This window comes from Elephantulus edwardii, unplaced genomic scaffold (genome assembly GCF_000299155.1).
Source record: "Elephantulus edwardii isolate Elephantulus edwardi_28Jun2011 unplaced genomic scaffold, EleEdw1.0 scaffold00151, whole genome shotgun sequence".
NCBI classification, from domain to species: domain Eukaryota; kingdom Metazoa; phylum Chordata; class Mammalia; order Macroscelidea; family Macroscelididae; genus Elephantulus; species Elephantulus edwardii.
In genome coordinates this window covers 2,969,234-2,991,728 of record NW_006399901.1, presented here as the reverse complement: position 1 = coordinate 2,991,728, position 22,495 = coordinate 2,969,234, and the positions used below count along the sequence as shown (strand labels likewise).

At 41.7% G+C, this 22,495-nt stretch overlaps 1 protein-coding gene across 5 annotated transcripts in view; it reads right to left on the bottom strand.

Annotated features, from left to right (window-relative positions):
* The window catches only part of DEPDC5 (DEP domain containing 5), a 170,875-nt gene extending 150,284 nt beyond the window's left edge, over nucleotides 1-20,591 (bottom strand). For 4 of the 5 annotated variants that reach the window (XM_006894811.1, XM_006894812.1, XM_006894813.1 and 1 more), the window contains exons 1-7: nucleotides 19,412-19,526; nucleotides 14,230-14,317; nucleotides 12,977-13,023; nucleotides 8,876-8,961; nucleotides 6,020-6,103; nucleotides 4,598-4,647; nucleotides 1,589-1,658 (exon numbers count right to left, since the gene is read on the bottom strand). In XM_006894811.1, coding sequence (XP_006894873.1) covers nucleotides 1,589-1,658; nucleotides 4,598-4,647; nucleotides 6,020-6,103; nucleotides 8,876-8,961; nucleotides 12,977-13,023; nucleotides 14,230-14,317; nucleotides 19,412-19,469 — 483 coding nt within the window. In that variant the 5' untranslated portion in view covers nucleotides 19,470-19,526. Of the gene's footprint in view, nucleotides 1-1,588; nucleotides 1,659-4,597; nucleotides 4,648-6,019; nucleotides 6,104-8,875; nucleotides 8,962-12,976; nucleotides 13,024-14,229; nucleotides 14,318-19,411; nucleotides 19,527-20,546 lie in introns of those variants that run through there. The other variant, XM_006894814.1, reaches the window with a different exon arrangement.
* Between the last annotated feature and the right edge of the window lie 1,904 nt (nucleotides 20,592-22,495).

Below are 22,495 nucleotides of genomic sequence, written 5' to 3'. Positions count from 1 at the left end.
CCTGAGCTTTATTGACTATGCAAAAGCATTTGAATATGTGGATAACAACAAATTACGGATAACACTGTAAAGAAGGGGGATGCTAGATCACTTAATTGTGCTTAATGCTAGGTACGTACAGAGACCAAGATGCAGTCATTCAAGAACAAGGGTTGCTGCATGGTTTCAAAGCAGGAAATACGTGTGTGAGGGTTATATCCTTTCACCACATTTATTCAATCTGTACACTGAGCAGATAATCCAACCAGATGGACTACATGAAGAACATAACATCAAGATTGGAGCAAGACTCATTCATAATCTACAATATGCAGATGACACAAACTTTTTTGCTGAAAACATAGAGGACGTGAAGTAATTATTGATGAAGATCAAAGATTATCCATGCGTTGTTGGTAGTACAGTGGTTAGCACTGCTGCCTCCAAAGACTATACAGTATTTAGTATGAATTATAAAGAAACAGAGAACTTCACAACTGAGCCAATAAAATAAAACTATGAAAAATGAAAAAATCCTGATGTTTGAAAGAAAGATTTCATTTTACTTAGATCCATGGGTGTAGGCCAACGGAAATAGCAGTCAAGAGATTAAACGACTTAGCAGTCATCTTAGGGTAAAGTTCTGATATGTTGTTCATAGGGTTACTACGAGTCTTAGTTGACTTAAAGGCACCTAATGAAAACAAAAACAAGATGTCACTAATGTAACAATTGGTGTCTCCCTATCTGGAATAAAGAGAGGAAAAAAGTAAAGATGTACAGAATCAATGAGTCCAAAGGACTAATGGATCACTTGAAGCACAAGTTCAGTGACCTTGAGATCAGAAGAAATAGAAGGTGCCCCACTAACCATTCTAAAAGGGATCACAGGTTTTGAAAAAAAGAAATTAATAATAAAGACAAAAGGGATCACAGCAGAAAAACCTGGATAGAATGGGGAGGCGGGGAGAACAAAAGGTAAAAAGCATAAAAAAGACCAGATTCCTAGTCGGATAGAAACTAGTGGACCCACACAAGCCTATGATCTTTAATCACCCTTCAAACCTGGAACAAAACTAACCCCAGGGCTCCACTTTCAGCCAAACAGCAGCTAGGCTGATAAAGGTGAACAATAACACAAAGGAAACACTCACTCCTTAGGATAACTAACCACATAAGGTCAAAGAACAGCATTTGCTCAAGCATAAAGCACAGAAGACAAGAAAGGGTCGAAGCATCAATGAAAATGAAAATCACAGAAAGCAGTGGAAAGGGGATGATTATATTGTGAGTGTCATAACTAATGTTATAAAACAAATCATGTTGAAAAGTTTGAAAGTAAAACCAATTTGCTTTGTAAACTGTCACTTAAATCACAATACAAATAAATACATAATATTTACAACCTTGGAAACCCAACAGAGGGTCACCAGAGTCGGAACTGACTGGACAGTGAGTCTGATATTTTTAAAAGCCTCATGGTATCACCAGTTTCACCTGGGTAGACAGTAGCCATCATGAAATTTTAAGAGTTTTGTTTCTTTGCCTTGTTTTTAATTTCAGGACTTAGACATAAAAGGCCACAAAGATTTTTTTTAATAAACCTTACCCTGGTATCTTCACTAATATAGCCACACATGACCTTCTCATTCTTGACCCACAGCTCACCAGCTTGTGCCCTAAAAGAGAACACACATACATAAGTTATTACAAGTTTCATAACTGAACCAAGAAGAAATAGAGGCAACTCCTTATGACACACAATACTCAGAAATTAACACCCAAATGGCCAGAGAAAACTCCATGAGCAGATGACATACAACAACAAAAAATCTTCTACCTTATTAGATATGTCTAGCAAGAGATCTTAATCTGGGGATTTCAGAGACAACATACAGACCTAAACTCAACTCAAAAAAAATCATTGCTAGGGAGCTCTGGTGGCCTAGTGGCAAGAAGCTGTGCTGCAAACCTGAAAGTACAGGTTCAAATCCATCAGATGTTCTGCTGGAGAAGGACAGGAAATCTCCTCCTGTGCCAGTCCAATTCGACTCGAGAGTACACAACAAGAAAAAAACCCAAAACATTCATTGCTGTTGAGTCAGGACTATCTCATAGTTGACCCTCCAGCAGGTTTTCAGAGACTATCCATTGCAGGGGAGGAGACTGCCCATCATTCCCCCTCAAGGCAGCTGGCAGATTCAAATCAACTGCTGTCCTTATGCTGACAGTCCAACTCTTTACCCACTATACCACCAGAGCTCTGTAGAGGTCCAAGGAAGAGTTTACTGGAATCCATGATCCCATGAAAAGCCCAAGCAAAATCTTCTAGGCAAAGAAAATCTAAGAGATCATATCTTTTTGTCAGAGTCCGTGGCAGGACTTTTTGTTTGGGAGCAGTGAGATATGTTAATGGTGTGGTGAGAATGTTTGGAAAAAGGACAGTGATAACTGTGACACAATATGAAAAACATAATCAACATAGCTGAATTTTAAACACGAGGGTTGTTATATTGGTAATGTTTTGGGGGGGTGTATGTAAAAGCCTATGACATACAAAAAATTAAGAATGACTGATGACTTATTTTGCTAATCTTAGCTCTGATATAATGAGTTTTATGTGAAATAAAACCATTTTATCATCAGGATTAGGAGACAAGTAACAAGTAGTCAGGGGCAAGAGAGGTGTGGTGGCATAATAAATTTATGTTTCAGGGGAGCTCTGGTGGCCTAGTGGCAAGGAACTGCAACTACAATCCCAGAGGCGCACGGTTCGAACTCACCAGATGCTCTGCCGGGGAAGGAGGGACAATCTCCTCCTGTACCAGTCAGATCTGATTTAACGGTACACACGTACACACGTACACACACACACACACACACACACACACACACACACACACACAAATAATAATTAAAAAAATTTAAAAAAAAATAAGTTTATGTTTCTATCTAGTACCATGTTGCAGAGGACACTGATTATCCACCAGGCTGAACTAAAACAGAATTAAGGAATTTAGCACTGAAAAGGGTTAGCAAAAGCTTCTCAGCCAGGGCCTGCTTCCTGTTCTTGTACTGTCCATAGCACTAAGAATAGTTTTCTTTTTTAAATGGTTAAAGAAAAAAGAGGAAGAATATGCAAGAGAGGCCTGTGTGGTTGAAAAAGCCTAAAATATTTTCTATCAGGATCTAGTCAGAAAAAGGTTCTAAACCAATCACCTCATTTTGTAGGTGAACAGAAAGAAAGTCAAAGAAGTAAACTGGCTTGCCCTCGCTCTTCCTGCACTACAGAACTAAATGACAAATTTCCTGACTCCTGGTTTACCTCCTGAAAGACCCCAGCTTGGTATTAGATGGCATGAATCTGGTTTACATTTCTGATACTACCAGTGATTTATTTGTTAGATTATGCTTCAGTTACTTAAGATTTTTAAAAGCCTTTTTATCCTCTAAGAACTCTCAAAAATACCTTTCATAAAGAATGAGTCTTCTTATCTTTCTTTTAGGATAAGTCTTCTAGATTAATCATGATAAAACATGATAAAAGTTCTTGCAAAAGGACACAACTAGAAAACCACCAGTTTGCAACAATTATCGATAGCCAAAACCATAAGGGGTTAAGTTGATAGGAACTTTATAGTGGGGGCGGGGGAGGCTGCATAACCTGATTCCACTACTCAACTTCAACCTTACCAAAAGTAAGTCAACTAAACAGAAATAAATATGTTTGTGTACACAAAAGAAAATTCAAAAAGGAGTTGGGTTACTTAAAGGGAGAAGGATTTCTATTTTATTATAACACTTTCTGTATTATTTGTCTTAAATACTATATTGTATTGTTGGACTTCTAATATACACTTACTGTGAGCAATGAATGTGGGATTTCTATCTTGTATATGCTTAGTGTGAGCATGCTCTTGAATTAGAAAAGGAGTTAAAAACCTTTTTTGCTCTTTTTTTAAAAAAACTAAACTATTGCTACACTTTCAATGAATTAAGAGTGGTGCTGTATAGTTTAAAAGACGGGAAATTAGGAGCTGACATTTTCAGTATTTAAATCTTTTTGTTAATGTGTAAAATGAAAAAGTCTGATAAATAGCTTTTTCCTTTTTATCTAAGGTATTTTCCAATTCTAAAATTATGATTTTTTTTTTTACCTCTCTGTCTTCTGTTACAGAATACCAGGTGGCTTCAGCAACTTTTTCCATTAATCTTAAAATTCTTATAACTTGGGGTGTTGTTTCTTTGTTGTAAATACAACTATGTGATATTTTAAGCTTTGCTCTTGTGGTGGTGGTTAAGTACTGAGTTGGACTCAACTCCTAGCTAACCTTCCAGTGGATTTTCAAAGATAGTAAATCACATGGAAGATGACTGCTCATCTTTCTCCCCAGGAGCAGCTAGTGGATTCGAACCATGAGACTTTGGGGTGGCAGCACAATTCCTTACCACTTAGCCATCAGAGCTCCCTATTTTAAGCTGATATACATTTTATAACGTAGACATTCATACTGAAAGAAATGAACATTCGTTCATTTACACTGCTACGACTTGAAGTATAGTACATAAATTCTACTCCTGTCTGCTAGTTAATCAATAAGACTGATGTAATACTTACCTGATACCAGCAAATTCTACCTTCTGGGTGATATAAGCACATGTGCTGACCTAAAGCAAGGACGGAGAGCGATCAATTCAACAACTGGTCAATATTACTAAATACTACCCGAAAAGATCTCCCAACTTTCTTATTCCCTTCAACATCCCGAAGTTCAATCAAAAATGGAGTAAAAAAATATACTCCATTGGAAAACCTGGTAGGGCAGGTAAAACAGTGAGTTCCTAAGGCTTTGGGAAGTAAAAGCAATGATGACAACCATTAAAAGTAGCCAGCTTCCCAAACATAATATCAACATGTGTACACACACATATAAGCACTTCTGTAGTTATCTGAATAAAGTATCTTTTTCTCTCTCATTTTAGAAAAATTAACCTACCGTACCAAGTTGAATGTGAACAGTGCCTGTATTATGCAAATTCTACCTATCGTTTGTTTCAAAAAACATAAAATGTCCAATATGGAGAATGTTCTTCGACAACTGAATGCAGAACTGTTCCTTTTCTGAAAAAATGTTTAATAAACAATAAGGAAAATACCCCCCACGAGATACTCGTAACAGCCCAGGACCAGCTGCTACCAGCTGTGCAGCCTCAGACAATCAATTGAGCCTCAGGCTCAATTTTTGCAAATCAGAGACAATATTACCCTTGTGGATGTGACGAGTAAACAAAGTGAAGCAAAAATTTGGGGAACTACAGACTCCTACACTATTATAAAATATAACTTTCTATTAATAAAAAAATACAAATAGAAAAAAAAAACCCCTTTCTATTTCAATTTTAAATGCCCAGTAAAAATTGGGAACATTGACAAAACAAAAACTATAAAGAAAAACAAGAAAGAAAGAAGTAGCAGGTTTTTTCACCATCCTGAAGCCTATGAAGGCCTCCTGGGAACAGAATTTCTGAACAACAAAGGTGGCCGGGAGCTGGGGTGCAATGTCACTTGTGTGGCTATAAACACGGTCTCCTCTTGTTAAAACCGAATATGTGTATGCCCGAGACAAAACAGAATTTTACTTAGGTAAGAGGTGTGCTTATGTTTATAAAGCAAAAAGCAATAGAGTGACTAGTGGTGGCAAACCTCATAAAACCAGAGGAATGTCGGAAAGAGAACACGTTCCCATGGAAACAGTGATATGGTTCAGGGCAAATTTCAGGGCAACCCGCCCTCTAACGCCACTGGACACAGAATTCATGCAATACTGTATCCCACACGGATTTAAATTTATTGAAAAGTAATTAATAAAGTATGATTTTAAAAATACACAGAAAAGTTTATAATAATTGTCTGCAGATAGTGAAAACAGAAAATTATTTTATACTCTTCTTCCTATTGGAGCTTCTAAAATCAATAAGCAAAGATTACTCATATAGAGGAAAAAGTGAGATTTTTTAAAAAACAAAATCATTATCTTACCAAACTTTTCTTTAGTCGCCACATATCCCCACGGCCAATATACTGATCCTTAAAGGTTAATTCCACCAGGTCAAGGGTCACATCCTAAAAGGGGATAATCAAATAAAATTCTCTCAGCATTATTCTGCTACATTGCACCGTCCTAAGAAAGTACCCTGTCATTATGGAAAAATCCACTTACAATATAAGGAAATGATTACTGCAAAAAGCTGGAACATATATAAGGTGGAAGTCAATCAGAGAAGAAAAACTCAAGTATTAGCCATAAGTCAAAAAAATAAGCAACAGAATAGTGGTAGAACTGTACTCTATGAAAGGTGGAGAATTTTTGAGACCTGGAAAAAACAGGCAATCCCATCAAAGTTCTTACTGTTACAAGTCATACTGCAAAAGATGACTCAGCAGCAAAACCCTGATAAGACAAATTTTGTCCTTTCAAATATGACCCTCTGGTCTAGTTATAAGAAGCTGCACTGCAGTCCCAAAGGCACATGATTCAAATCCACCAGCTGCTCCACAGAAGAAGGATGGGCACTCTCTTCCCATGAGATTTACTGCCTCTGAAAACCAGCTGGAGGGTCAACTAAGCATCAGTTCCAATTCAATGGCACACAACATCAGATGATAAGTCAATAACTGTGTGGACAGAAGTTGGATCACAGCTTATGGAAAACAGTACGATTACTTGATTCTAACACTCAAACATGTTAATGAGAAAAAAAAAAGAAAAAACCAAACATGGTATTGAACTGTTTTATTTCTCTAAATAGCTTCAATGATACTTTCTGAATGATGATTTTATCTATTACCATCTCATTTCTAGAAGATGAGTGAAAAGGTCTAAAAAAAAGATTAGTACCTGAATAGAAAATATAAGAAGCCCTATTGGAACAGAGGCTAAACACTCAGCTTCTAACAAAAAGGTCAGTGGTTTGAACCCAACAGGGCCAAGATGCAGCACTCTGCTTTTGTTCCTGACTACAGCCTCAAGAGTCCTTCCTTTCAGTCAGCTCTACCTGGTGTCAAGGTAACTCAATGACAACAGTTTTTGGTTTTGGCTTTCAACAGACAATATTACATACAGTTTCTTAAACACTCACGGATAGAACCCTATTAACACAAGTTTTAGTGGGGGTTTTTTGTGGGTTTTTTTTCCCTATTAACACAAGTGTTACTCAAAAAGGGGAAAAAAAGGTGGTGAGAAATTCCTACATGACCTACACTGTTGTTGTTGTTGTTGTACACTGTCAAGCTAGAACTAACCCATAGCTGACCCTCCAGTGGGTTTTGAGAGGCAGTTAATCCCATGGGAGGAGACTGCCCCTCTTTCTCCTTCAAAGCAACTGGTCGATTTGAACCACATGCCTTTAGGCTGGCAGCGCAACTCCTTACCACTAAGCCACCAGAGCTCTCACCACAACCTACATACTACCAATAATCTAAACAACCTATATAAGCCTACCTATGTAATAATCTTATTACAAGGAGCTGTGGTGGTGTCATTGGACTGCTAACAAAAAGGTCAGGAGTTCAAATGCACCAGATGCTCCACAGGAGAAAGATAGGGAGTCCTGTCCCATAAAGATTTCCAGAATCTGAAACTTGATAAATGGTTGTCATGAGTTGGAATTGAGCCAACATACACAGTGGGTTGCGTTGAGCTTGAGTTCCACCACATAAGCTCTGAAGGCCTAGTGGCAAGTAGCTGCACTGCAATCGCGAAGGCACTCAGTTCGAGACCACCAGATGCTCTGCTCTGCGGCAGAAGGATAGGCAATCTCCTCCCATGTGATTAACTGCCTCTAAAAACCCACCAGAGGGTCAGCTATGGGTCGGTTCCAACTCGATGGTGCCCATTAACAACAAAGCAACACAAAAAGGAACTTCAACAGCACGGTGCATCACATGCTGGGCTATCACCAGAAGGCTGGTAATTCAAACACAGCCGGGCTAGAAGGGCAGGTGGCTCCCATTAAGATTTACGGCTTCAGAAACAATACCAGGTGTCGATGACTCAGAATCAACTTGACCAAGTGAAGTTTAAAACTATACAAGCAGCACCCGTGGAACTGTGATTAAAGCACTCACCTGCTAAGCTGAAAGTGAGCCGTGAGTCCACCAGGCTCTCTGAAGAAGGGAGACGAGGTGATCCACTCCGGTGAGGATTTACCATCTTGGAAACCCCAGGGGACAGTTCTGCTCTGTCCTCCAGGGTCTCTGGACCAGAAACGACTCACTGACCATAGGTTTGGTTTTGGGGTAACATTACGCAAAGCTGCCTAGGTGGCACAAACAATCCATGCTGGATAACTAACGTAAAGGTTGGAGGTCTGAATGCACCCAGTTGTAGCACTGGGAGAGACTGGCTACCTGCAGTCATGAACACCCAACAGGGCTGTTCTACTCCACAGCACAAGCACTGCAGCCTTACTTAAATGCCATCAGCTCAATGCCAATTTACCTAGTGCTTCTTTATAGCATTTGTGACTTTGGTGAATTTTTTTTCCTTAAATTGTGATTTGAGTGACAGTTTACAAAGCATATTGGTTTTTCATTCAATCATTCACATACACCTTGTTTCATAACATTAGTTTCAGAACTCACACAGTGTCTAATCAGCCCCTTACAGTATACACTGAATTCTCTTCATCCACCTATTGTCTGTTACCAATTTATTAGTTTTTATCCCTTTCTCCCTGGTAACCACCCAAGACTCTACCCATATGCCAAGCTTTCTTCAGTTTTTCATAACAACGGTCTCTGTTCATAATTTGCCCTTTTGTGTTTAGCAGCCTAATCTTGAGGGAGGGTGTTAATCACTCAAAAAAGATATTCAAATGGAGTACAAGGGCCCACCTTGGGGTCGACCACGTTCACATAGACATCCTGGTAAGGGCGAAGCCTGAACACTTGAGTCACTGTTTGGTCCACACTGATAGTTTCTAAAAGAAAGAAAAAATTGTGATCAGATAACACCTTGGAGATTTAGATTGTTGTCGTTACGTGCCCTCGAGTTGCTTGTGACTCATAGTGACCCCATGTACAATAGCCCTGAGACCTGCTCTATCCTGTGCCAACTTTACTGTCTCTGACACACCTATCCTCTTTATCTCAGTCACTGAATCAATCCATCTCATTGATGGCTGATACTCTGAATATTGAGACATTTAATAAGTAATGCAATGGATCATCTGCCATCCATAAAATATATATATATTCTTTGACTTCCAGGTACTTGCAATTGGGAGAGTTCCCTGCTCTTCAAGTGAAACAACGAATCGAAATTAGACCAAAGCATAAGCAGTTAAAATTAAGAAAGAAGAAAAAAAATTTTAAAAGCAACATAAGATAATTCACAGAGCTGTGAAAATTTAAAAGGCAAAGAGTTTTTCTTGCTTGGCATTGAAGGGAGAAGGGGTGGTTAACAAATTTTTCAGCAAGTCCTTGAGTACGATTAGTAAGAAACAAACAGTGGCAGGAGATGCGATAAAGGACACTGAGGATTTGGATTTATAGAAATCTTTTCTATTTACTGTGCTAATATCCGTTTTGCTTTTAATTTTATTATTTTTGGGGGGTTTTCAATTCACATGTGTTTCTCATGGTCACTACCATGCATTGTGCCTTACAAAGATGTATAGAAATCTTAACTGTTAAAGATTTTGGTTTTATAACATTTTTCCCCATCAAAACTGAAAAATAAAGGAGTAGCTGACATCAAAGTCTTACAGTTTAAAACCAAAAGTTAGAGGGTAATTTTTTTCCTCCTCTTCCTAAGGACTTTTTGAAGGGAGCTCTGGTGGCGAAGTGTGTAGGGAGCTGCACTGCTAACGGAAAGGTGGCACCTCTCTGGCGGTTCAAATCCACCTGGAGAAAAACAGGCATTTCCTCCCCTGACATTTACAGTCTCCAAAAAACAGCAGAAGGCTTAGCTATAAACTGGTCCCAACTCAACAGTAACAAATTTTTCATTTGTAAGTATCTTTAAGGAATCATAGTATTGGTTATTAATTAATGCTTTGGTTCTCTGATCAATGGAATTTGCATCCAGAATGTATAATACCATGAAGGTTCCTCTACCTACTGTTCAGGCAGTCTGATACTAAATTTCCTCACCACTCAAGGCTTATTTGGGATATAGAGAAAGTTCCTGGAAACTGTATCAGACAGTCACCTTGATGTTTATTTATGATCCGTCTTTGCCCCGCTCAAAGAAAACATTCAATAAATATTCTGTGGAAACTATCATATTTAGGACCCTCTCTCTGTGCTGCCAACAGGGGCTGGGTTTTATTTTCTGCTTTATTTTTTTACTTCAGCTGTGGGAAGAATATCGTTCATGAAGAATGCAAAAAGTCATTAATTACAATGAAAGAAGAAGAAAAAACACACCAAAATGGATGTCAGAAGAGACTCTGAATATTGCACTAGAGCACTGAGAAGCCAAAACAAAGGGAAGACATCAAGAAGTTAAGGAGCTGAATAGAAGATTTAAAAGTGCTGCTCAAGAAGACAAGGCAAAATATTACAATAAAATGTGCAAGGAGCTGGAGCCAGAAAATCAAAAGAGCCAAACTCAGCATTTCTTAAGCTGAAAGAACTAAAGCCCCAAGTTGCAATGCTTAAGAATGCTATGTGCATATATCACCCAATTGCACAAAGCAAATTTGGAGGGGGGGGGGAAAGAATGCTATGTGCAGAATACTGAATGATTCCGAAAGCATTAAAAGAAGATGGAAGGAGTATACAGAGTCTTTGTACCAAAAAGAATTGGCTGAAACAGAAGAACTTCAAGAAACAACATATCATCAAGAGACAGTGGTGATGAAGGAGGAAGTGCAGACTGCTCTGAAGGACTTGGCAAAAAATTAAGACCCAAGAATTGATGGAATACCAATTGTCATATTTCAGCAAACTAAATGCTGCCTTGGAGGTGCTCACTAAGTTGTGCCAAGAAATCTGGAGGACCAACTACTTGGCCAACTGACTGGAAAAGATCCACATTTATTCCTATTCCAAAAAAAAGGTGACCAGAGTGTGGAAATTATTGAACAATATTCTAGGTGGTACAGCACTGGTCTGTCCATCTGCTGTACAGAGGTAACTCATGGTTGCTGTGATGCTGAACACTGTGACCCTAATGTGTCAAGTGCAATAATGATCGCTCATGATGGATAGTGTTTGGTGGAGCTCCCCAATTAAAACAAGCTTGGAAGCAGAAGTGGCAACTGCTTCCAAAATAGCTTGCCTCTGGAAACTCTATGAACCTGGAGAAATGATGAGTTATAAAAGTGTTCAGGTCTTTCGTTCATAGGGTCGTTATGAGTCACCTACGACTTGACAGCACTTAACAACATCACTAATATCACACACTAGCAAAATCCTGCTGAAGATTATCCAGAAAAGACTTGAACAGTACAATGACAGAGAACTACCAAAAATACACGCTGGGTTTAGAAGAGATCATGTCAGTAGGGGCATTACTGCCAATGTCAGATGGATCTTGGCAGAAAGCAGAAGAATGTGTGTTTCATTGACTGTGCAAAGGCATTTGACTGTGTGGATCACAATAAATTGTGGCTAACCTTGAGGAAAATGGGAATCTCAGAACACTTGATCTTGCTTATACGAAACCTATACTTGGACCAAGAAGCAGTCCTCAGAACAGAGCAAGGAAACACTACATGGTTCAAAATCAGGAAAGCAGTGCATCAGGGATGCATCTTGTCCCCATGTCTTTTCAATCTGTATGCAGAACAGATCATTCAGGAAGCAGGGCTGTGGCATCAAGATTGGAGGAAGACTCATTAATAACCTATGATATGCAAATGACACAACCTTGCTTGCTGAAACTGAAGAACACTTGAAGCACTTTCTGCAAAAGGTCAAGAACTGTAGTCTTCAATATGAATTGAAGCTCAACATCAAAAAAACACAGGTTCTCACTGCTGGGCCAATTGGCAGCACCATAATAGATGAAGAAGAGACTGAGGTTGTTACCAATTACAGCTTGCTTGAATCCACAATCAACACTCTTTACACCAGCAGTCAGGAAATCAAAAGACTAATTTCACTGGGAAAATCTGCTGTCATGGACCTCTCCAGAGTGTTGAAGAGCAATGATTTCAGTCTAGTTACAAAGGTGCCCCTAATCCAGGCCACGGTCTTCTCAATTACTGGTTATGCTCCAGAGAGCTGAACAATAACTAAGGATGACAGAAGAAGACTATATATCTTCGAGTTGTGGAGAAGAGTTTTGAACATACCATGGACTGCCAAGAAAACAAATCAGTCTGTCTTGGAGAGGGTGAAACCAAGTCTCTCCCTGAAGGATAGGATTTTGAAACTCCACCTCACTTACTTTGGGCACGTGGCCAGAAGAAAGCAGTCCTTTGAGAAGGACATCATGCTCGCAAGGGTGGAGGGACAGAGCAGGAGAGAAAGACCCTGGATGAGATGGATTGATACAATAACTGGGGCAATGGGCGTTGGTGTGTCAGAATTAGTGAAACTGGCTCAGAACAGGGCAGGGTTCAGAGCTGCCGTACACAGGATCGTTATGCATCGCAGGCAACTCAATGGCACATAACAACAATAACATACTATAACAGGTTTGGAAGCCTCTGGAAACACAATGAACTTTGATAAATGTTACTAATTGTAGAGGGGCTTCAGGCCTTTTGTTCATAGGGTCGCTATGAGTCGACTCAAAGGCAATCAACAATAACAGCAACATGAAGCTTCACATAATCAAATAATTTTCCAAAGGAAGTCTTAAATCAAGATGGTTTCTTCAATGCCCTCAAGATACTGACAGTAAGGCCTAACACTTAGAGAGGAGACAAAACTGGATAAGAGCAGTATTACGACTTCATCACCTAAGATTGCAGAGAGAGGTTTCTTGTCCCTTCTGGGGAGGTGAAATGTAATTGTCTCAAAGCGAAATGGGAACCTTACCTTTCTGTAAATCTTCTTTAAGGGACTTGACCTGCAGGAGCAGAGGGCTGGAAAAGGAAGCAACAAAGTAGACACTTTCAGGTCTAAGAAGTTTTCCATGCAACCATTCATACACAAGCATTTCGTCTTAACGGCGTCAATGATAACATCCACAATAGAACGGGGTTGTTCTTAAGTACGATTGAGTCAGACGGATCCATAGCTGACTCTAATGGGTTTTCAGAAGCAGTGAGTTAATCATACGGGAGGAGACTGCTCTATACTTTCTCCAATTCCTCCCCATGACTGTTACTGTATTATTTTTTAAAATTCTTTTATTGTGCTCAACTTCTTCTTTTTAAAGAGAAACAATGGATTTCTTTTACATTTGTATTGTTTTTCTCAAGTCTAGTAGCCCAGTAGCAAGAGGCTGCACTGCAATCCCGAAGGCATGCAGTTCCAATCCACCAGCTGCTCCGCAGGAGAAATGTGGAGCCCTCTCCTCTCACGTGATTCACAGCCTCTGTAGACCCGCTGGAGGATCAGCGGTGAGTCAACTCCAACGTACCAGCACGTGACAACAGTCCAATCTACAACCCACAACATAGTGGGCTCACTAGCAATCAGGAGCAGCTTTGAATATGTTGGCCCAAAGATAGTCAGTTATCCTGCCTTTCAAGTGCCTTAGCTTAAATATCTTCTGGCAGCAGTCACTGTTAGGTGCCATCGAGCATGGCTCAGTCACACTATGAATAGATATGATCCCTGCCCTTTCCTGGGCCATGCTCATCATGTCTGATGTACTCTAGCCCATTGCTGCAGTCACTGTGTCACTCCACCTGGTTGAGGGTCTTCTCTTACACTGTCCCTCCACCTTTCCCAGGCATGATGTCCCTCTTCAAGAATAGCCTCTCCTAACAACATACCCAAAGTATGTGAGACAAAGCTTTTCTAATCTTTGCCTCCAAAGAGCACACTGGCTGCACTTTCTCCAAGATGTATTTGTTGTTCTTTTGGCAGTCCATGAGATAGTCAGCACTCATCTCCAACACCACAGCTCAAAGGCAGTAATTCTTCCATCATCTTTACTCATTGTCTAGCTCTCAGTGACTGAAAAGACCATGGCCTGAATCAGGTACATCTTGGTCCTCAAACTGACACTGTTCCTTCTCAGCGACTTGGAGAGGTCCCTAACTGCACTTTCCCAGTGCACTCCGTCTCCTGATGTCCTGACTGCTGCTGTCTCACTCCCTTGATCCTAGCAAGTCACTCACCTGTACTCATCATTGGGGTGTGCAATCTCCACAATGTCGCCAAGCTTGATGTGAGGAAATACTTTCGGGTTCACCACCAGCTCATCATCTAAAAGACAATTCAGTGATCTCAAGCAGAAAATAAGAGTCACTTGGATTTCAGGGAGGCTGCGTATTCTCACTTCAGGTCCAACCTACCGTATCCTGTTATTACTACCTTTACTGATAGATAAGCTTCCATTTTCAACTGAGATTTAGAAGAACTTAAAAGACTCAGATGGGACTGCAAAGCTAGTCAACAGTTGAGGGGGGATATTGTTGTCAGAGCCCATGGTCTTTCGGCTACTCCACTGTGTATTTGGGGATCAGTCCCCCCCAGGAGAGCCCTTTACTTCCTCAAACACAATGTGGATGCCATATATCAAGATACCAACTAAATGGCCTGAGTCCCACCGTCACAATACAATCCCTTACATAACTACTATGTTCAAAGAATTTGTCCAAATTCTGCCTCAAGGTGACCCTCACATGAAATCTTAGATTTAACAGAAGTCGAGGAAATGACCTAGGAGACCAAGACAGACTATTACCTAGTCCAGAACTCTTAACTGAAACCCCCCACCTTTCTCACGCTGTTTCCAAAGTCACGCCAAATAAGACAGTCTGGTCTCTGCAGGGCAGAACCTGACCAGGGCAAATTATCGAGACTCAATTCCTATTAGGCTCACATAAGACTCTCAACAAAATAGAGAAGAAATGGTTGAATATGTTTACCCCTTTGTCATCAACTCAGTAACTTTCAAATATACCAAAATGAAAACCTGAAGAGACTGAATGACTGCTTCAATTTTAATTTTAGGAAAAAAACCTGGTCTTCAATTATGGTAGGACTGGGACAAACAACCACATCCAGATTTCAAAGGAGCCCTGCTGGCACAGTGGACTGTGAACCAGAGGTCAGTGATTTGAATCCACAAGCCATTTTGCAGGCAAAAGGTGAGGTGATCAGTTTCCATAAATATTTTCAGCCTTGGAAACCCCATGGGGCAATTCTTCTCTGTTCTCTAGGGTCACTTTGGGTTGAAATGGACTCAAAGTCAGGACAGTCATATTTCAAAAACTGACAAAGGAGATTAATCAGAACTGGCTTTGACAAGCACTGTGGCAACTGGACAATTAAAACAGACATTTGAGGGGGGAGAAGAAAGAACTGGGGAGGAGGGTAGAGAAAACAGTGCAACAATGAATGAATGAGAACCCAAAATCTCTGTAAATGTTCATTAAAACTAATAAAATTTAATAATAATTTTTTAAAAAACAAATATAATGAATAAGACAAAACAAAATAAAAAAACCTATTGCCATCAAATCTATTCCGATTCATGGCAACTCCACACACTTCAGAGCCCCAGTTGTTTCAGAGGAATTTCTTGCCTAGAATCTTTACAGGAATAGGTCACCAGGCCTTTTTTCCGTGATGCCCAAGAGTGGATTCAAACCACCCATCTTTTTTGGGTGGTTTTTTTTTTTTCTGAAATTTTATTACTTTCTCTTAAAGGGTTTAAAGTGAAACAGAGGTAAACGGAGAGCTAAGGAGAAAGGGAGGGGTTCACCTGCACCAAGCACAGAGACCAGAGGGGGTTAGATCTTTAAATGACCTCCCTCCCACCGAGAGAGGAAGCATCAGGAGACAGGCCCAGAGAGTCAGAGAAGAAGATGAAAGAACTTGCCTGCTACCTGGCAGGTAACCGGAGAGAAATGGTCACTTAAAAACAGTCACTTCTGACTCACCAGATCTGAAGAGTGCAGATCTCAGCGGGACCTCCAGGATGAAACGCACTAAAAGCAGAGTTCTCTTTTATGTCTTCACCACTCGCTATTATTGCCCACAAAGGGGTGAGCTGAGGTGACTGTGGTTAAGTGAACTGACATGTACACAGCAGCAATTTAGCAAAACAAGTGAAAAAGATTTAAGACAATATAATACAGGCATAGTACAATCATTCTGGGAGGCAGTCTGGCGCTTCTTCAAAAACCTTAACATAGAAATTCTGTATGACCCAGCTATTCCACTGCTTGGAATATACCCTGAGAAAATGAGAACTGAGGCACAGAGACTTGGACATCAATGCTCACAGCAGCATTATTCACCATCACAAGAACATGGAAACAGCCCAGATATCCAACCACAATCGAACGGATTGAGGAATTATGGTACATTCACACAATGAAATACTATGCAGCACGCAGGAACAATGATTTTGTAAATCACTACCTAGCTTGGGAGGGACTTGAGAGCATTATGCTGAGTGAACTAACTCAGTCCCATAAAGACAAATGCTGTATAAGACCATTACTGTAGAACATGTATGAGGATCCAAGGAGAGGGGGGAACAGAGGGGCAATGATGGGCGGGGGTTCATCATCAAGGTGGAGGGCATGGGTGAAGGAAAAGGAAAGATCCAGTGTGAAAACTGATGTATACAAACTTTGTAAATAAACCAGAATAAAATAATAATTCTTTTTTTTCTTTTCTTGTTGTGTAATAAAATAATTTAAACAAATAAATAAAATCCAAACCACAGGCATAGCTAGTGAAGACTACGCCAAAGAGTCAAAGTGAGAAAGAAAAGAAAAAAGCAGGCAAGGACCCCCCCCCCCCAGAAAGACAAGGGTGAAGCCAAACCTTACAACAGCATGCTGTCAGCAGACAAAGAGAGAAAGGAGTGGAGCGTCACTAATCTTTAGGTCAGTAGCCCAGCAGAGGTGGTACTATACAGGGAGGGGCCTTAATGTAATGAGCTGGGGAGATGGGGGGGGCCGGCAGGAGGAAACCCAATACACCAAATCTTTGCCATCAAGTCAATTTTGACTAATAACAACCTGATATACCACAGGTAGAAAATGAGGATTTCCAAGGCTGGAGATCTTTAAGGAAAGAGATTGTCAATTATCTCTTATAATGTAGCTGGTGGGGTCAACCAACCAACCTTTTGTTAAGGAGCTGAGTGTTTAACCACTGAGTCACCAGGGCTCCTAATATAAATGGTGGTGGTGGTGGTGGTTGTTGTTAGGTGCCATCAAGTATGACTCATAGTAACCCTATGAACAGCCATCCTGAAATCTGCTCTATCCTGTGCCACCATCCTCATCAACTCTGAGACACTAGAAAATCAATGTTGTTGCTGTTGTTGTTATGTGCCATCAAGTCACCTGCGAACGACAGGTGACCCCGTATATAGCAGCTCTGAAGCCTGCCTTGTCCTGAGCCACTCTCACTGACTCTGACACACCTACCCCCAGTGCCCCAGTTACTGTTATCAATCCATCTACCCAACAAAAATTCAGCCTTGGAAAGCCAAGCACTGAGTTAATACCCTAATCTTCACATATTTCATCCTGCTTCATTTTATCATTTTTGGGTTGTGTATCTCTTTCATCAAGCTAAGAGTTCTTTAGGGACAAGGGACCTTGTGTTCATCTTTATATTTGAAACAGGTATGATATAAATATCTATTTGTTGGTGTGTTTTTGTTATTTTCTTACATTTCTGCAGAAAAATGAATACAGTCCCAAGCTTCATTTGTCTGGTATACACTAAAACGTGATTATACATTATATATACTACATAGACAGTTATCTTTGTTCTTTTACCTTTCTCCCTGAAAGTTATTTCTGTTGTCTCTTTTTTAATCTGTCTCTTCGTATATTAGGTACCAAAACATACAAAATACAGTTACAGACTACATTTTAGCAAGAGCTACGTTTTACATGTAGCTACAATTGATATACTTTTTTTTTTTTTTAAATTTTTTTTTTCTGTGCGTGTACCGTCAAATCAGATCTGACTGGTACAGGAGGATATTGCGCCTCCTTCTCCGGCAGAGCGTCTGGTGGATTCGAACCGTGTTCCTCTGGGATTGCAGTGCAGCTTCTTGCCACTAGGCCACCAGAGCTCCCCACAATTGATATACCTTGATTGCAATAACTGTAATAGTTACTATCTTAAGGACAAGCCTGGCATTGCTAAATGCTTTCCATGCATCAGTCACCTTACTTAATTCTAAAAGCACTCTATGAAGGTTTTTGTTGTTGTTGTTGTTTTTGTGTGCCGTCGAGTCAGATCTGACATAGGAGGAGATTGTCCCTCCTTCTCCAGCAGAGCATCTGGTGGATTCAAACCACGTGCCTTCAAAGCACTTTATGATATAGATACTACTTTACTGTGTTGATAATTCTAGTTCCTGATGATGCAAAAAAGTTTCTTAAAAAAGGAAAACTTACATCATATTACAAAGTACCTAAGGAGCTCTGTTACATATAGGATCGTTATGAACTAGTCGCTAGCACCTAGTAACAAGAATAACAACAAAAGAGCCCTGGTAGAGCTGTGTCCAAGCACTTGGCACATAACGAACAGGCCAGCCATTTAAACTCACCAGTAACTTTGTAGGAAAAGATATAGACACCTGCTTCCTTTAACATTACAGTGTTGGAAATCCTAGGAGGTAGGTCCCCTCTGTCTATAGCTATCATAAGTCAGAATGAAGTCGATGGGAATAGGTTTTAGGTTTGGATGTCCCTCCCTATTCTGTATTTGTATTGCCTCTCAGTGACTAGAAAAAACATAGAAACTATTCTAAAGTTCCTGCGTTAGCAACTACAGCAAGTAAGGGGGCTTGCTCAAGGTGGTGAGGAAAGTTAGAGGCAGGACCAAGACTCAGATCCTGGCTTCCAACTCAAGAATTTGAGAACAGCATGCTCTGTTTGGTCCCCTCTCACCACACCTGGGAGGTGGCCAGAGGCTGCAGCTATGGTCACACCTGTCTCTTGAACACCTAGAATACTCCTTTGTCAATGAATGCAAAAGCTGTAAATGTCATTTCATTAAACGTCCAATTCAGTGCTGGGACTGAAATTTTACACTTGCCAAGGTGTAATAAGCAAAAACCTGCATACGCAAAGGGCAGGAAATGAGAGGCCGTCACAGTGGTCCTACAAAGTCAGGATGGGAATGCTTGTAGTAGGGGCCTCTCTAGTCGAGCCACCCTCCCTGTGACTACAGCATGCTGGGCGCTTCACTCAGTTCTGATGTCGGTGTAACCCCGATTGCCAACACAGTCAGGGTGCTATTTTCCAGGCACTGGACACACAAGAGACCCCGTCCACTCACATAAGAGCCCAAAGAGCAATCAATACTGACCGCTGCCCCCAAAGCCCTTCTTGTGGATGACGAGTTTGTAGACCTTTGTTGTTCTCATCCTGTATTGTTGTTTCCTTCAGCTGATTGAATCCTGGAGAGAAGTCATCGTGCCTCCCTGCCATCGACAAACAAACAAAAAGGCTGGTGGTTGTTACAGTGTGGTTGAGTTGCCTGTGACTCATAGTGACTGTATGCACAGCCTGCCCTGTCCTGAGCCCGTCTCACTGACTCCGACACATCTACCCCCATTACCCTGGTCACTACATCAATCCGTCTCACCCGGGGTCTTCCTCTCCTGCTGTGTCCCTCCACCCTTCTGAGCATGATGTCCTTCTCCAAGGATCAGTCCCTCCTGGCCACATGCCCAAAGTATGTGAGATGCAGCTTCAAAATCCTAGCCTCCAAGGAGAAATCGTTTCGATGTGAGGTCAGTAAAAACACTCAATTGAGAGGTACCATTATCCCTTGGATTAAATCAGTATTGGGATCACAGAGTGGGATGAAGAACGAACAAAAAAAATCCAAGAAAATGAAGAAACCGAAGCCAATTTGGGTCAGTGTCCAACATTCCTTCCATCACATCCCTAAAGGAAAAGATGGGCAGGTAAGTGGGGCTGTCATCCTCTCGTGTCCATCTAAACCTAGAACACCTGTTTATTTAAAAGGACGTAAAATGGATTCGTCCATTCATTCCGTCCATGACGAAAGTGAGGATCAGAGAGGGCAGGGGACTTGGCCAAGGTCACTCGAAGATTAGGATCATGTCCACTGTCCACGTTTCGCCGTCAACATCCCGGCAGGGCAATTGCAAAGGGGACAAGCAGAGATTTAATCGCTGAACCTCCATTTGCATACATTCTTAGCGGATCTTCCTCCCCAGCACCCCCAACACCAACCTGATTTCATTACAGAGGTTGCTAAGACTCAGAGAGGGGCGAGCTCGAACCCCCGGCCGCGGCCCTCCCTGCACGCCCCGGAGCCGGCTCCCAGGAGCGGGCAAGGGACACTCACCGGCGGCTCCGGGGTCTCGAGGGCCAGACAGTCGGCGGGGGCCGCGCACCTCCCCAGCCGGCTGCTGGCCCCAAGCCCGAGTCGCCCGCCGGCCCGCCGCGGTCACCAGCCACCGAGCGCTCACCTGAGAACCCGCGCCGCTCCGGTGGCTCCACCCCGGGGCCCGGCCCCCTTCCCGCCCACCCGGCATGGGCCGCTCTAGCCCGGCCTCCGCTGCGTCTCGGTGACCGCGCCACTTCCTCATCCGGGGCTCGCGCAGGGGCGTGGCGTCGGGCGCGGCCCGGACGCTCGGGTCACTGCTCCGCTGGTCGCAGCGTGCTGGCTCGCTGCCCGCGCGCCCTTTCCGGACGAAATCTATTCCCTCCCGGACTTTTCCAAAGAGAATCTTCGTCCCACACTTTGGTGGTCGTCACCTAGCGCCGTTTTGGTGCGCCTTCCCCGGAGCTCAGCCCGTTTCTTGTTGCACAGTGAAATTAATCATCAGGGGAACTGCTGGGCGCAAGAAGTTTCCGAGAGCACTTTGGTAAAACGCGAGAGTAAGCACGTGCAACTTAGGGACCTGGTAGGAGACTTCCACTTTGGAGGACTTTACAAACCCTGCCTTTAGGGTAGCAGTGCAACTCCCTACGAACAACTAGTCACTAGATCTGAATGTACTGTTGGATTCATAGCGACTCTGAGCAACTGATCTGAACCTTGCCCTCTCCTGGGACATCCTCATGCTGGAGGCCATTGTTAAAGTCACTGAGTCACTTGTCCTTGAGGATCATCGCCTCTTTCACTCACTCTCACCTTCCCCAGTATATCTTTTCCAAGGACTAGCCCCTCCTGATAATATACCCAAAGCTCTCTTATTGTTACCTGCCTCTGAGCAGACTGAGTCATAGCAACCCTATGGACAACGGATCTGAACCCTGCCCTGTCTTGTACCGTTATCATTTTTTTTTAATTTTTTTTTGTTGTTGTTGTACCGTTATCATAATCTACGAAAAACCTGAGCCCGTTTTTACAGTCACTGTGTCACCTTCATCTTGTTGAAGGTCTTCCTCTCTTGTGCTGACCTTCCACCGTTCCAACCGTGATGTCTTCTTCCAAGGACTGATCTATCCTAACATGCCCAAAGTATATATAGGAGACAAAACTTCACCTTCCTTACCTCCATGGAGCACCCTGGTTGCACTTTTCGCAAGAAACTTGTTTATTCTTTTGGCAGCCCATGGGATATTCAGTACTCTTCTCCAGCACCGTAATTCAAGTTGTAAGTGAATCCTAGTTGACCCTCCAACCGATTTTCAGAAGCTGTACAGCACATGGGAACAGATTGTCCTACAGAGTAGCTGGTATACTTGAACTCCCTGACCTTGAGCTGGTAGCACAACTCCTTACCAGAGGGTGTATATGCAGTAAGTTAAAACAAACAAATGCTAAAAAAAAATGCCCAGTCCCACTTAGACCTCTCACTGATAGAATTATCTTAAAGATGTAAAAAGTGTTCTCTATGCAGGAAAATTAATTTCAAATGCCAGTTTATAGTAAGGTGTCATTGTATGCATAGAAACACATGGGAAATCAATCTCAAGAGTTTATAGGGTGCGTTGACCCCTTACATCCCAAATATCAGTGGTGGACAAGCTTAAATGTAAGGGTGAGTGGTTGGATTTTTCTTTCAAAAAGTTGATTCTCAGGGAGGTCTGGTTGCCTAGTAGCAAGAAACTGCTCTGCAATCTCAAAGAAAAGCCACAAGATGCTCCGCTGGAGAAGGTGGGGCAATCTCCTCTGCCAGTCGGATCTGATTCAACAACAACAACAAAGAGACACAGGAATGGCTGTATACTCTGGTGACTCTGTGGCTGCACCGACCTTGCTATTGGCTCAGGGTTTTGGGGGTTTTTTTGGGTTTTTTTTTTAAATTTAGGTTGTTTATTTTTCATTTCAATAAACATCTACAGAGATTTTGGGATTCCATTCATTCATTGTTGCACCCTTCTCCCCGCACAAACCCCTCCCCCTGGCTCAGTTTTTTAAAAAGTTGATTCTCTGCATAGAAAGATGTGCAAATGAGGTGCAAAATAT